The sequence below is a fragment of the Phoca vitulina genome, unplaced genomic scaffold (assembly GCF_004348235.1).
Source record: "Phoca vitulina isolate PV1807 unplaced genomic scaffold, GSC_HSeal_1.0 scaffold86, whole genome shotgun sequence".
NCBI classification, from domain to species: Eukaryota; Metazoa; Chordata; class Mammalia; order Carnivora; family Phocidae; genus Phoca; species Phoca vitulina.
In genome coordinates this window covers 2,181,492-2,197,506 of record NW_022589789.1, presented here as the reverse complement: position 1 = coordinate 2,197,506, position 16,015 = coordinate 2,181,492, and the positions used below count along the sequence as shown (strand labels likewise).

At 35.4% G+C, this 16,015-nt stretch overlaps 1 protein-coding gene across 5 annotated transcripts in view; it reads right to left on the bottom strand.

The window, feature by feature from the left end:
- CUL2 (cullin 2) overlaps positions 1-16,015 on the bottom strand; it is a 105,196-nt gene that overhangs the window by 25,407 nt on the left and 63,774 nt on the right. For all 5 annotated transcript variants that reach the window (XM_032395635.1, XM_032395637.1, XM_032395640.1 and 2 more), the window contains exons 7-9: positions 4,686-4,782; positions 4,426-4,536; positions 1,403-1,565 (exon numbers count right to left, since the gene is read on the bottom strand). In XM_032395635.1, the coding sequence (XP_032251526.1) occupies positions 1,403-1,565; positions 4,426-4,536; positions 4,686-4,782 (371 nt within the window). The remainder of the gene's footprint in view (positions 1-1,402; positions 1,566-4,425; positions 4,537-4,685; positions 4,783-16,015) is intronic.

Genomic DNA, 16,015 nt, shown 5'->3' with positions numbered 1-16,015 from the left:
CTCTACTCTGCAGTACCTGTTCAAATTTCTTGACTGTTTTGTATTTTGGACATAAACCTTTTTCAGTGATTGCAAATATATTACCCTATGATTGTCTTTTGATGCTCTTAATGGTCTTTTAATGATCCAAAGGTTTTTTTTAAATGCAGTCCACTTGATCAATCTTTCCTTTGTGGTTAGTGTTTTTTGTGTCTCATTTAAAAATATCTTTCCTTACTTCAAGGTCATGAAGTTATTCTCCTATATTATCTTCTTGAAGTGCTACTGTTTTACATGTAGGTCAAAAGCCTACAATGTATTGACTGAATCTGTATACGGTATCTGAGGTAGAGATCAAACTTTACTTCTTCCCAAGTGAATATCCAATGGACTCAGCACTGTGTGTTAAAAAGACTGTCTTTCACCTACTGCTCTACTATGTCACCTTGGTCTTAAATCAAGTATCTATGTATGCATGGGTTATTTGTAGGCTATTTTATTCCATTGGTCTATTTGTTTACCCTCGCACCAATGTCTCATTGTCCTAATTACTGTGGTTTTATCATAAGTCATGCTATCCTGCAAAGTCTTCCCATGACGGTCTTCAAGACTGTCTTGACTTTTCTTAGTCTAAGAGTTTAACTTTCACAATTAAAACAAACAACAAACCAAAAAAACCACTGCAGTTTTGAGTAGATTCTCCTGGATCTATAAATCAATGTTGCTTTCAACAATGTTTCATTTCCTGTGTGGGTCTGGCACATATCTTGTTATGTTTATTCCCTGTTATTTGAAAATTTTTAGTGCTATTTTCTCCTTTAAAAAAAATTCCATTTTGGGACGCCTGGGTGGCTCAGTCGGTTAAGCGCCTGCCTTCGGCTCAGGTCATGATCCCAGGGTCTTGGGGTAGAGCCCCACATCGGGCTCCTTGCTCAGTGGGGAGTCTGCTTCTCCCTCTGCCTGCCACTCCCCCTGCTTGTGCTCTCTCTCTCTCTAATAAATAAATAAAATCTTTAAAAAAATTCCATTTTTTATTGCTTATTATTAGTATCTCATTATATCTTTATTTTGTATTTTCTTCTATTTTGAATGAGACTGAGCATCTGCATATACTTAAAATCTATTTATATTTCCTTTTCATCTTTGCTTTTTTTCCTGCTGTTTATTAGAAACTCTTAATGTATTAAGGAAATTAGCCCTTGTGATATGTAAAAATGTGCAAACACCTTTTCCTAGTTTTTCTTTTGACTTGGAAAACATACCTTTCCAAAATAGTCTTTTTTATTAAGAATTGGTAAAAAGGCATATCAAATATTTTAGATTATTACTAAAAATGTCTGAAATCTAAGGAGGCTTGGAGATGATGTAGAAAGTGGGTTTATAATTTAATTTCTATTCACATTCACTGTTTCATATCACTTACCATTTTTTTTCTCTTGTCGGATGATATTATGACATTCTGCATGTAAGAACTGTAAGTGGTCTGCTACCATTCGTTGCTGACATTCATGAATCACTTTAGTATATGAACTTGGATGCAAGTATTTTCGACATCGAATTTCTTCATCTTTTAATCTACCTAGAACCTTTAGAAATATATTCTTACAGTCATGACCTACTATGAGGAAAAACTGTAATATCAGTAAGTAACTTAGGTAGCCTAATTTTAATGGCTCAATTAAAGATGGCCAGGTAACAAATAAGGATTACATAACCAATTTAAACCCACATTCCATAAATCATTTCAAATTTTTATTTAGGCTATTAGCTATCACCTACATTTTACCAAAATCTTATGAACACGAACTAAAGTTAAGTGGTCTGCATTTTGTCTTCATTTACTGACCCTGATCATCCTATTATATGGGAAATCTAACATGCAACAGGAAAAGTGAGTAAAAATTATTAAAAACCAGAACAGGTGGTCACTTTATGAATATTTAACTATCAAACTAAAAAATAGTTTACACCAATTGGATCAAGTAGATTAACCTAATTATTTTATGTTGGTCCCTCTTCTTATAAAAAGTAAATGTTATCAGTAATATACATGATAATTACCAAATTAAAGATTTCATTAAAATTTTTCAAAGTCAATTATATTTAGTCATACTTAAATATGTCAATCAAGAGCTTTAGTAAAGCTTATTCTATATAAGAAACACTGGGCTACCAACAATACACTGATTAATATTAACAAGAACCAGCTAATAAAGATAAAAGCTAGAGAATCTGGCTAATTTCTACCTCAAAACAAAACTACATTCGCAATTAAAATCACGCTAGCATAGCACATACACACACAAATGTTTAGACTTCGAAAACATTCTACTATATGAAGCTATAACTAGAGTTTCTGAACTTAACTGGTCCCAGAGAACTATATACAGTTAAGCCTTTGGAGAGTACTGCTGACTTTGCCTGGACATAAGAACGTAATACTGGGAAGTAAGGTGATGTTGAGAGGGGAAATAACACATCATTCCTGGATACCTCTCAGATACCTTTTGATGAAAATGAGGAACCTACTATGCTCCCTGGTGGAGCCAGAAGTCTAGGGCAAAGTCACAGAAAGCAAAAGTAGGCAAGAAGGTATCTGGACTAAAAGATGTTCAGTGCATATTTAACCAACTAAGAAAGTCATTTTTGTCAAAAAGTTTTTCTTTTAAAAGAAAACTATCCCTTAAAAGGATTATGCCTATTAGTCATTATAGCGTACTGTAACTTTAATGTTTATGGATTAACTAAATGCAACAGGAATTAGAGTCAGGAGGTGAGGGAGGATGAGAAAAGGAAAAAAATTAATGATAATGGCAGGGGAGGGGTGCACATCAAAAGAAAGGTAGACAAGAGTGGAGTGTCTCAATGAGGGGCTTCAAAGAGTTATAAAACCACTTACAGCTGGGGAGAAAAGGCCAAAACTACAGGTAAAATAGAGAAAGAGAAGCAGGAAGGCTACATTAGTCTGTTAATTAAATGAGCTAATCTTATAAATGCTACTTCCCAAACATAATTTCCAATGGCCCTCATTTTAACAGTTTGAGATATAATTTACTTATCATATGATTTACCCACTTAAAAATATAATTCAATGGTTTGGGGTATATTATATTATTAGTGTTTTCAAAATTGTGGTAAAATATATGTAACATAAAATATGCCATTTTAACCATTTTTGAGTGTGCGATTCAGTGGCATTAATTACACTCACAATGTTGTGCAACTGTCTATTTCTAAAACTTTTTCATCACACCCAACAAAAACTCTGTAACCATTACAAAATAATTCCTCATTCTCTCCTCCCAATAACTTCTCATCTACTTTCTGTCTCTATGAATTTACCTATTGTAGATATTCCATATTCTAGACAGTGTATGGCTCTATATAAGTGGAACATACAATATTTTTGTCAAGGGCCTCTTTTTAGAGCCAAATATAACAAGGAGTATATGTATCACTGATAATCCGTGCGCACTTTTCAGGATTGGATCTAGAACCTTTAACGAGAGTTTAAGAAGCATAAAGGGCTTAAAGCTAAGAGCCACTGACTTGGTGTAACCTGTACTTAATAGATGGAGAAAAATGTCCTAGAAGGCTTACTTGAGGTCCTAGAGCTAATCAGTGACAATAGCAGGAAGAGAATTGAACAACTCAGACTTCCAGACCCGGGCTTTGTGGAATTTATAACAATGTACTGGTATTTCATGACCTGTGATCTATGGAGGCCACTCTACAGCTATTCCACTTGCAACACATTATCTTCTTCACGAAACAAACTAACAAAAATCATCGGATAATAAAATGCTTGGAATTCAATACTGCAAATGAAAAAACCTGGCTAAAAATTTAATACATCTTATATAATGACTGACTTTGTAACACGACTATTCCTTTACTAAAAAAAAGTATACATGGAATTTTAAAAATAGTAATCAATATGTGTTGGTTTAAGGATTAATTAAAATTTCTTGTGGAGTTTTTTCTCAGTCTTCCAAAAACTGAACAGACCAAAAGAGTAACCTATCCAAGTATCTAGAATTATTATATTTTCCCTTCCATTTTAAAGAAGGAAAAGATAAAAACCCAAACACCTAGCTTCTATGCTTATCCTATTCCTCAAACATCTACTAACCACAAATATAATTTATTCTTTTGCCAAGAATGTGAATATTAATTTTAAAGACAAGCAAATCAAGCAATCAGGATTTATCAAGAAGCAACAACCATGATGAAAACTGGATAGAATTTTTCCTCATGGAGAATGCCACAGCAAGAACAATGATCTATCAATAGGTACTGTACATTAACTATAACTCAGAGTAATGATCAAACAAAAAAAACCCTTTTTCCACCAAAAAAGTATATTAACTAAGAAAACAAATGTTAAATAAAACCAGGCCTGATATATAACAGATGATGCATTTAACATAATATGTTCTTTCTTACCTTTTCCATATACTGTGAGCAGTTTGATTCTTGTAATAAATTTGAAGCTTCTTGTTTGTAATACTCTCCTGTTTCAGTCAGAAAGGGAGACTCAAAGATTTCCTGATAAAACTAAAAAAAAACAATTAAAATCATATTTAATAAAAAATAATAATAAATTAAAAATTAAAAATAAATAAAATAAAATCATATTTAAAAAATTAGAACAAGTAGTTTAAGAAATTAAAGGTCTGATTATGTTTTTAAAGGAGGCTTTTTACCTTTAAGGGGAATTTTTTCTTATACTGTTCAACATGAACAAAGGAGTTAATAACCCCATGGATTACTTTCTGGTTTGGGTCTTCTCCACCACGATCACTAAAACAAGATATAACAAAAAAATATTGAGAATACAAATTATCTGTGGAAAAATACCATAGTATGCCAAAATATGGCTGCTTATTCTAATCATATTATAAAGCATTTTAAAGGTCAATGCATGCTTGATGCTTAAAAATAAATTTTTTCATATCACAGCTGAATTAACATTTGTTATGATAGTTAATGTACTCATCAGATGTCATTTCAATAAAAGCTTTGATTGTTACATTGATACATTTGATTACATTGACACTAAAATGATACTTCTTTAATTTTAGAGTAGACATGAGCCCATTAAGACTTTAATTATGCTGGTTAAGAATATCTGAATTTCACTTACCACAAACTCTATTATTAGACGATTTGTTCTGAGAATTCAGTCTGAACCATTACAAGGATGCCAATAGTGATCTGAGAGTACACATTCCTCAAAGGTACACTTTATATATTATCACTCACTGAAGGGACTAATAGCTGTTGTTCTTTAAGAGATCTGCTAGAGCCACTGAGTTGCTTTCCATTCAAACACAAAGGTATTTTTCTTTTTAGAAATTTAGTGAGATATGTTTTTGTAAGGAATCTAAAATCATCTCAATTATTCATGTGACATTTGGTAAGTTCCTACTTAGCCAAGGCACTATGTGTAATGCAAGTTTTAATCACTATAAGAAATGTACCTGAGTATCAGGCTTTCTAATTACAGAAAGAGGAAAATGAAATAAAAAAAAATAGTTTGCCTAAAGCCAGCCTGGCCCCAAGTTGGGAATTTCTGACTCCAGTACTAATGCTCTAATCAAACCATTATGCAGTCATTTACCTTCCTTTTGGCAATCTTTCACCTCACTTTAAAATGTTTTTTTTTTTCTCTGAATTAATGATTATTTTACAAAGAGAGCAACAGGAAATATATTATCATCATTCCATTGTAAAAGCTTCTTGTTCTTTATAGTAGGATATAGACTTCCTAGCACTGTCCCTCCCTGTCTCCGTATCATGCTGCTAATCCTTTTTCATGTTTCAATTATCTGGATAGTCCAGGAAACGTTTTTTGTACATGAATTAATATGGGTACAGTAATTCTGTCAGTCATAGAATCTCAGATACTAAGTCTACATTTTGATATTACTAATAAAAACAATGAGTTTCTCTAAGGTCACATAGAGTGAGCACATTTCCTCTACTCACCTTCCATTAGTTCCTTCCTAAACACAAATTAAATCTGGTAAAATAATGATCTAACCGATCTTATCTATTTGAAACACACTGTTTTTTTTTTTTTTTTTTTCCTTTTAACTTTGCCTAGGATCAAATAAAAATCAGTCAAGAATGAGAAACATCTGAATATTTGGAAAATCAGGTTAGCCAGAATTCTTTTCATGACCAAATCCTATTCTCCTTGCTCAGCACCAGGAAAACTTCCACTACTGATACTCCCAACACTCCTGCCATTTGTTTCTGATCCCAAAAGGCCCAGATAAACTGGAATCAGGCAACATACCGTCTAGAAGAAACACTGATAGTCCCAGTGTTTAGTAACTAAGTTGTCCTCCCTAAAAAGGTAACAACTGAACACAGAAATTCTGAGGCATAATTATTCAATCTTTAAGATCACCACAAATTTTTATAACTGCACAAAAACATTATAAATATACAGCATTTGTATTAGGCTGCCAGATAATGAAAATAAGCTGTGGAATGATGCTGTTAGTAATATACAAAAGCACTGACTAAACTGGTCATCTGAATAAACTCAGTTTCATCTAAGAACAGTGGTCCCAAGAGATAAACCTTGAGAAAAGAATATGAAGAATTTTAGAAATATGGCTTATTATTTGATCCTAACAGGACTGTGTGGAAAATGCCTAGAGCAATCATAATGAAATTGCCAATATAATGAAACCACTCAGCTGGGATGACGGAGACTAATAGGAATATTAAGCATAGACCTTAAGGCCAAGATTTTGGAGTCTGACTGCCTGGGTTTGAGTTCTGGCTGCATTAATTGTCACCTTGGACAAGCATTTCTTAACCTCTTAGTACTCAGATTTCCTCATCTGTAAAGTGGGGATAATAAAAGTACCTAAACCTCATGGATGCAAGGATGTGGTAAAGATTAAGCATAATCCAAGAAAGCCTGTAACACAGTCCCTGGTACCTGAGTAAACAATAAACACCTATTATTTTAAGTCCTGATAGGAGCAAAATGGAACCATTTTTAATACATTATAGAGGAGAATAAAGCAAGAGACCAAAAGAGACCACAATCACTGACTGTGATTTTAAAATCAAGGCTTTTAAAGAAAACTAAATGAGCTTTTAACTCAAATAGCAGGCCAGATTTGTGATAGTCATCAAAAGTTAGGCTGGAACTCTGAAAAGCCCTGATACTGAAATATGACAAGGGACAACTTAATCTGTTAGTGAAACCTTCCTTTACCCTTATGTTTAAAATGAGACTAGGGTTCCAGCAAACTAAATGCAGTCTCCTGCTCCCACTCTAAACCTGAGAAATGACAGGAAGGATACTTTTCAACACCCCATTGTTGGAAATAGCCCTCGGACTTACAGAAATTGAAAAAAAGATGGAAAGAAGACTGAGTAATGTAGGAAAATAAAACTACACACCAAACCGCACAAGAGAATGTTACAAGGAGAGGGTGGGAAGAGAGTGGAGGAAGACAGGCCGAGAAGTGGCCGAGCCTGAAAGCTGGATGGCGCACAAAGGATGAGAAAAGCAGCGAGGTCACCAGGAACACAAGCCAGGCTGTGCAGCGAGGCAATGAGCAGCAGCTGTGTCCGCGTCCCTGCTGGAACTGTAGGCGGTGCGTGAGGCAGCTGAGCCCGACAGAAGGGAAACCTCTGCAGCCAGACCACTTGCTGCAGCCCTCACCGGAGAACACTCCTACTCTCCCCTGCTTCCACGCCAGAAGGCACAGGGAAATCAAGGGAATGTTTTCCCTTCAGAGTGGCAAGACTTCATAAGAGCAAGATTGCTGAGTGGTCGAGAAACAGACTCTGCTTGTGGAAGAACAAGCACTTCAGAGGGCAAACTGGCAAAACTCTAAACGCACCTACTCTGTGACTCCAAACAAACACCTGCATTTTGTGCACAGAAAAAGCAAGAGTTGTATTAGTGGAAAAACTGGAAACAACCTAATACACTCATGAGAAGAATTTAATAAAATGAGGTGGAACCATATCAAATATTTTTTTTTAAAGATTTTTATTTATTTATTTGACAGAGAGAGACACAGCGAGAGAGGGAACACAAGCAGGGGGAATGGGAGAGGGAGAAGCAGGCTCCCACGGAGAAGGGAGCCCAACGTGCGGCTCGATCCCAGGGCCCTGGGATCATGACCTGAGCCGAAGGCAGACGCTCAATGACTGAGCCACCCAGGCACCACCATATCAAATATTAAGTAGCAGTTTAAAAAGAATGCACTATGTACTAACAAAAAAGTTATCAAGATATATAATTGAATAAAAAAAGTATAAGTATCATTTATGACTGTCAAAAGCTAGAAAAAAATCACATGAAAAACGATCTCTATATTGTACTTATTTCTGTATGTAAATATAAAAATTCACAGGAAACGGTTTGTAAAGATAGTTAACCAAATAGTAACAGGGATTACCTCTAGGTAGAGGAAGACTGAGGGAAGAATCTAGTTCATTCCAAGTTTTTCAAGAATGCATCTATGTGTCACTTGTGTATTTAAAACTAAGTTTAAAAAAAAGGGGGGGGGGGCACCTGGGTGGCTCAGTCGTTAAGCGTCTGCCTTCGGCTCAGGTCATGATCCCAGGGTCCTCGGACTGAGTCCCACATCGGGCTCCCTGCTCAGTGGGGAGCCCGCTTCTCCCTCTGCCTGCTGCCCCTGCTTGTGCTCTCTCTCACATGTTCTCTCTCTCAAATAAATAAATAAATAAAATCTTTAAAAAAAATTAAAAAATAAAACTAAGTTTTTCATTGAGTAGCTAATTACAAGGTCTGGGGAAGAAAATGTACAAGATAAGTCTGGAACATCCTGACACACTAGATAGCAAGGAAGATAGCAAGGATGACTAGGGTCATATCAAAAAGACCAACTAACCAAAGAGAGGCAATTTAAACTTTAATAAAACAATGAAGAGAAATGAATCAAATGTATTTAGGTCTATAAGTTCATCACAATATAATGGAAAAAAAAAGCTAATTGGTCACTTTCTGAGGATCACAGCAAACCAATTAATTACCTTGACAAGTGAGTAAAGGAAAGAAACAAGCAGTTATTTTATCCTCCCTACATGACCTTTTACCATTGGGTAACCAAATAGTAGAGGAGAGGGAAGCATGTCTTTATAAGATTATTCCAGGTAAAAATGAAAACAAAATGACAGAATTAAAGTGACAGTTTTACAAACTTCAATAAACAAAAAGATGTCGGTGTTCAATATCAGTGGCTGCTTACATCCAAAAAAGTGAAAAAACAGACACTATGGAAGAATATCTATAGTCTTGCCGGAGGGAACCAATGAGTCTGAGTAAGCCTCTGGTCTGCCAATTTGCAGGAAATACAGAGGACAAAGGAACATATTTAAATGTGCCTCATGCAATCAGCAAAATCCAGACAATGGGGAAGTCTAAAAGATCAAATGGCCAGGGTTCATCAAGTACAAGGGGGGAAGAAAAGAGTGCAAAAGCAACTTGCTGATTAAAAGACTTAAAAGACATTTAAAGTTCTTTTGGATGGACAAGACTAAACTCTTAGAGAGTCTCGGAATATACATGTGGGTGATAAAACCATAAGAAAAAGAAGAAAGGAATTACCTTGAGAGTCAGGATAGTGGTAAACTTTTGGAGAAAGGGAAGGGATGGGACACATTCAAAGGTTTCAGGGGTGGCTGGCACGGTTCTATTACTTGACTCGGATGGTAGTAACAAGAATATTCACCTTATAATAATTCATTAGGCTGTACAATTGTGTTGTACAATTGCATTGTACAGTTTTCTGTATCTTGTATTTTACACTAAAAAAGTTAAACACACACACACACCAAAGCCCCCAAAAGTACAAAGAAAACTGATATAACAATATTAATATGTGCCACAATAAAGAAAAAGTACAAGATGGACAAAAATACATTACAATAAAAATAACCATGAAGATGACAACCCAACAGAGGTATGAAACAAAAAAGAACAACTGCAAGGAAAAAAGTTAATAAATCTAAAAATGAGCTGGGAAATTTTAAAACATATCTCTCAGGAATTGAGAGATACAAAAGAATAAAGACTACTAAGTTAGATTTTATCTTTATCTAAGACTGTATTTTTCCTCAATGAAATCTCCAACATCTACACAATTTAGAAATAGAATAACAAACACACAGATATATCAGAGAAAACACAGATCAGCCATAGCAGCCTATGTTACAGTGTTCCAAATTCAAAGGGGAAGAAAGAATTTCATTTTAATTTTTACTTTTGTTCAAACAGTACTTAACATTAGAAAGTTAACTACAGAATTACTGGAGAAAAGAAACGCAATTTTGAATCCTTTTAACATTAAAAACTCAGGCTTTTCAATAAGCAATTCCTTTTACCAGCATTTAAAAATATATCTATTCATTTGTTTTTATAATTTCATATATCCAGTTTTAATTTTAAAGATTTATTTATTATTTGAGAAAAGGAGGGGGAACATGTGCAGGGGAGGGCAGGGAAAGGGGGAGAGAGACTCTCAAGCAGACTTCACACTGAACACGGAGCCCCACATGAGGCTCGATCCCATGACCCTGAGATCATGACCTGAGCCAAAATCTAGAGTCGGAAGCTTAACGGATGGAGCCACCCAGGCACCCCTCCAATTTTAATTTTAAAGTAAAACTAAAATTCTTGCAGAAAATTTATACCACAATATTTATGTTTCCAATTATTTGGTTATGCTTGCCTTTTTATATATCACTGAAAATATTCAAATCTTACACTGTGACATTTAGATACATGAAGTTACAATTTTTATTTATTAAAATTATAAACAACTTTAGGTTGTTACTGCACTGAAAGTCCAGTTGGCAAGTCTACTATATTAATATAAAAGATAGGTAAGTTAGCATATGAATAAAATTTATCCTTCCAAGTGAACTAAACACTGAAAAATATGCAGATATACAATCTATGGTTACACCAGGTGTTTTCTTCCTTATATAAGAGGAATACCTTTATTTAAGGATTATCAATTACATTTTGTGTGTACAGATTTTGTGTTATCATGAAAAAAATTTTTAACCATTGTTTCATTGAATCTCTTAACAAAAAAAAATTTACAACCTACATTCCACTTGTAAATCTAGTATTTCTATAAAACACTTTTTTTCAAAACGCATGAAACTGGGATTATTCCTATAGTGTTTACATATCTCAAGAGAAGCCATCTTTTATAAGAACACGATTAAGCAAAAAGAGACCAGTCCTAGTTTACATCTTAAAAGCAGACGATGCATGATCTTTAAGCCATGAGCTCCTCCTTTTCTCCCTTTACATCATTTTAGATTGCTGTTTTCTGTCTGTGTTCTTTAGACCTTCTTCTTGTCCTTCCTGCAGAAATCCCACTGCATCCAATTACAACTTTTCTCCAAAAGTCATGAAATCCTAACTACAGTTTACCAAGTATTTCAGCATTCATGCTCCATAAGAATTTTCACTTAGTGGAAGATACTGATTTCACAAGGAAAAATCCTCCATTAGCCTGACAGATTACTTTACTCCTTTAAAGAAGTAAATTTTTCAATTTTCTGAAATCTTCCAAGAAAGTACCTTGGGGTTGGGGAATCTTTATGATCTATACATACATTTCTCTTAAAATAAGGAAATGTAAGATAGTTCTATGTACTATCATATGCAAAAATTCCTAGAGATATGGGTGGTGGTATAGCATAAAATACACCTAATACACCTTCACATAACCAAACTTACATTAGGGAGTCATCTTTTCTTTAATGGTGCCAACCAAATTAATTCATCTACTGATGAGTTTAAGACTACACAGCTGAAAGAGGGAGAAAGTACATTACTTTTGTTAAAAAAAATTATGATCATTATAAAATTAACTGAGGTAGAGATTATCTAACCCAAATTGTAGCAAAATAGCTATCCCCTTAGTATCAGATAACTACCTATGCAGTAGAAGCAAGCATTTTAGCTAAAGGACAGTGCTTAAGAATCATAGGGCTAAAATGAAATGTAGACAGCTGCTGGAACACAGTTTTAAAGTACCAGTACTTAATAAATGTTGAATATCTAAGTGCAAACAATATACTAAGTATGTAAGAATTAAGAAAGACACATGTTCTTTTCTTTTAGCAACTCTTGGCCATTGTGCTAAAAATAACCTTCAAACTACATTAAATAATTTTAGCACTGAGAGCCATCTAAGCAGGAAAAAACTACAGTTCTATCAGTCAAGGATTGCTTGCTCGTTATTACTGTCTACTCTGAAGTCTTTTCACTGTATAATCTTCTCTTCAGTTCCACTCATTTTTTTTCAAACTATGTTTCCTTGTGCTCTCAGCAATTTACCAGTCTCTTGTCACAGAATATTTATTATCATGCTTCTCATCATCCTACTTGACAGTCTAAATCTAATTAGACCTCATATAAAACCAGGTATCGGAAAACAGAAATTCCAAGTTGAAAGGGGCCTCCGAAGTCAGCTGATCCAACCTTCCCTATTTTACAGGTAAGGAATCCAATGAAGTAATTTACTCAGGAAACAGAGTATGTGAAGGAAATCAGAATGCCCTGATTACCAACATGTCTGTTGTTTATACAAATGATTCAGATAGGGTTGCTTAAAATTTAAAAGGAGGTAGGGGTCAAGGAATCAAGAAAGAGTAAGACCATGAAGGCTGAGAATCATTTTTCTGAATATATCTATGAATATTTTGTCAAGAATTTGGGAAGTAAAACAGTATTAACTTCCAAGAGTGAGAAAAAAATTGATCCAAAAGGCATTTCAACCTGATAAATACATTACAAATCTGAGGTGACTGGGTGGCTCAGTTGGTTAAGCATCTGCCTTCAGCTCAGGTCAAGATCCCAGAGGTCATGATCCCAGGTTCCTGGGATCGAGCCCTGCATTAGGCTCCCTGCTCAGCTGGAGTCTGCTTCTCCCTCTCCCTCTGCTGCTCCCCCTGCTTGTGCTATCTTGCCCTCTGTCTCTCTCTGCCTTTCTCTGTCTCTGTCTCTATCAAATAAATAAAATCTTAAAAATATATATATTACAGATTTGAAGAATAATAGATATAAGTTATCTGCATTCATTAGCAAGTTGTAAAAGGTTAAGCTGTCTTGACAAGCTTTACATAAGAACCTGTTTAAAGAAGAATATCTACATAAGTTGGATTGCTTTAGGGAGTTATTATAAAAAGTTTTCACTTGGATGTTAATTTTACTGACACTTATTGTATCTTATTATGCCTCAGGCACTGTAGTAAATACTTTATACAAATCATCTCATTTCATCTTAACAACAGTAATATAAAATGGGTATTGTTAACACTCTCTTTTAGTAACTTGATTTAGACAAAATTCTTTCGGCATCAAAGTAAAAATAGTTAGCAGCTAAAACACAGAAGTGTGTAAAGATATTCCCTGGGGAATAAATTACTCCATGCTGGTATTTGGTAAACTTTTAACTTTCAATCAATTTTCATTTTATTTTACTTCTTACTCCTAATTGCTCATTTAAAAAAATAAATTTCATTATTTTTGTAAATAAATTTCATTATTTGCAGTAGGATATATGGGCAGTTATGCAACTAATATTTCTTATTGTTATTCTTAAATATCTTTAAAAATTAACGGAGCTCTAAGTAATTAAAATAAGCTACAATAAGCTAAGTAAATTATTAATGTCTTCATTTCCTTTAACTGAGATTATCACATAGAAACAATTTTTAAATATCCAGAATTCTAAATATTGTCTCACATTAGGAACCCTTCCTCAACCTCCATACTATATACTCATATCTCAACTGAATGAATACCACAGATTACAGTAAAAAAAATACTTTGGTTAAAGATTTTGAAGATTCCCCCTCACCAAAGATTCTATGTGCATTTCAGCCCAATCTAAAAACACTCTTGTCTCCCAGAAGAAGGAAAGGAAAGAAAAGTAAGAATGGAATATACAATAGGGAAGATCAATAAGACAAAATTGATTCTCTGAAAAAAATGCAACAAAATACACAAACCTTTCACAAAAGTCATCAAGAAAAGATGCACATAAGCAGTATTATGAAAGAAAACATTATTCCAGATGGGGATTAAAAAGAAAATAATACATTAACCAAGTGATTAAAGTTTATCACAAGTAAAAAAAAGTACTGTTGATATTCTCAACTCTTTGATATTATATGATGAGAAGGAAGTATATATCACCATGTGGAATTCTTCCCCCAAACCCATAATCGCAGTCTAATCATGACAAAATATCAGAGAAATCAAAGTTGACAGACATGCTACAAAATACCTGATCACCCTAATTTTTTAAAAAAGTGTCAACTCATGAGACACAAGGAAAGACTAAAAAATTCTCCACCAAGTAGAGGAGACCAAAAGAGACGTGAGAGCTAAATGCAGTGCTGTGGTTTAGACTGGACTTGGGACAGAAGGAACCCATCAGTGAAAACACTGGGGAAATGCAAATATAATCTGTAGTTTAGTTAACAGTTTTATACTAATGTTCATAAATACACCATGGGTTGTGAGATGATAATATTACGAAAACAAGAGTATACAGGAACTTTCTGCACTAGCTTTGCAACTCTTCTGTAAATTTAAAGTTCCTTCAAATAAAAAGCTTATTTTTTATTTTATTTTATTTTTTTTAAAGATTTTATTTATTTGACAGAGACAGACACAGCAAGAGAGGGAATACAAGCAGGGGGAGTGGGAGAGGGAGAAGCAGGCTCCCCATAGAGCAGGGAGCCCGATGTAGGGCTCGATCCCAGGACCCTGGGATCATGGCCTGAGCTGAAGGCAGATGCCCAACGACTGAGTCACCCAGGCGCCCTCAAATAAAAAGTTTTTTTAAAGAAAATACTGTCAACAGCTACTTCCAATAATTCTGAAAAAATAATTCACAACTGACTTAGAAGAAATAAATATCTTACTGAAAAAACTATACGCAGTGTAAAAATCTTATTTAAAAAATTCTGTGACAACTGCTTTGGAATCCAGCACTCTACTAGAGACTGGAAAGATGGCAGAGTAGGAGGATCATGAGCTCACCTCATCCCATGGACAGACACACCAAGGCAACAACTACATCTACACAACTAACTCTGAAAATAATCTGAAGACTGGCAGAACAAATCTTCCACAGCTAGTTGTAGAGGAAGCCACATCAAAAAAGGTGGGGGGGACAGAGATGCAGTCTAGAACCAAACCCAATCAACTAACTACAAGGTGGGAGAAACATGACAAGCAAGGAGTGAGGGGATCCGACCCTACAGCAGGCACTCCCAGCCCTGGGGACCCACACTAGTAAGACGGGTCCCCATAATGTATGGCTTTGAAAATTATCCAGCTTAACTTCAGGAGCATTAAAAATCAGCAGAGCTTAACCCCTGGAGAGCTGGAGGGTAAAAGGAAACTGAGTCCCTGCCCTTAAAGAACCAGCACACTAAATAACTTGGCAGAAATATAGCAGAGAAGCAGCAGTTTGAAAAGTGCTTGGGGTATATGTGAAGATTTACTGACTAATCTTAGAACATGTGCTGGAGTGGCAGCGATCCACAGGAGATTTCTCAAGGAACTACACTGTTGGTGGGTGCCATTTCTCTTCCACTCCCTGGTCTAGATAACAGACACAGTTCTAACATTCTCCCATCTACATTGCTTCCACAGCAGGTCCTCCCTGCCCCAGTGCTCCCCTATAGACCTGCTCCACCCAATAAACCCACCTCAGCAGACATCCCTCCAAAGTGGCTCTTGCCTTGCCACACCAATCAGGCTGCCCCTGCCAAGGCCGGTGCCACTCCAAAGTGACTCCGGCCCTGAGAAGTTGGGAGACAACACAATGCACTAGCCAACCCCCAGTTCCTACAGCCAGTCCTCTTAGCTGGCTGCACACGGAGCAAGCCCTTGCCCTTCAATGTGCTTGCAGCGGTGGCAGAGGCTAACTGCGGACAACTAGGCTGAGTGCTGGCCCCAACCACCAGTTGCAGCTGGGCCTCTCAACAGTGT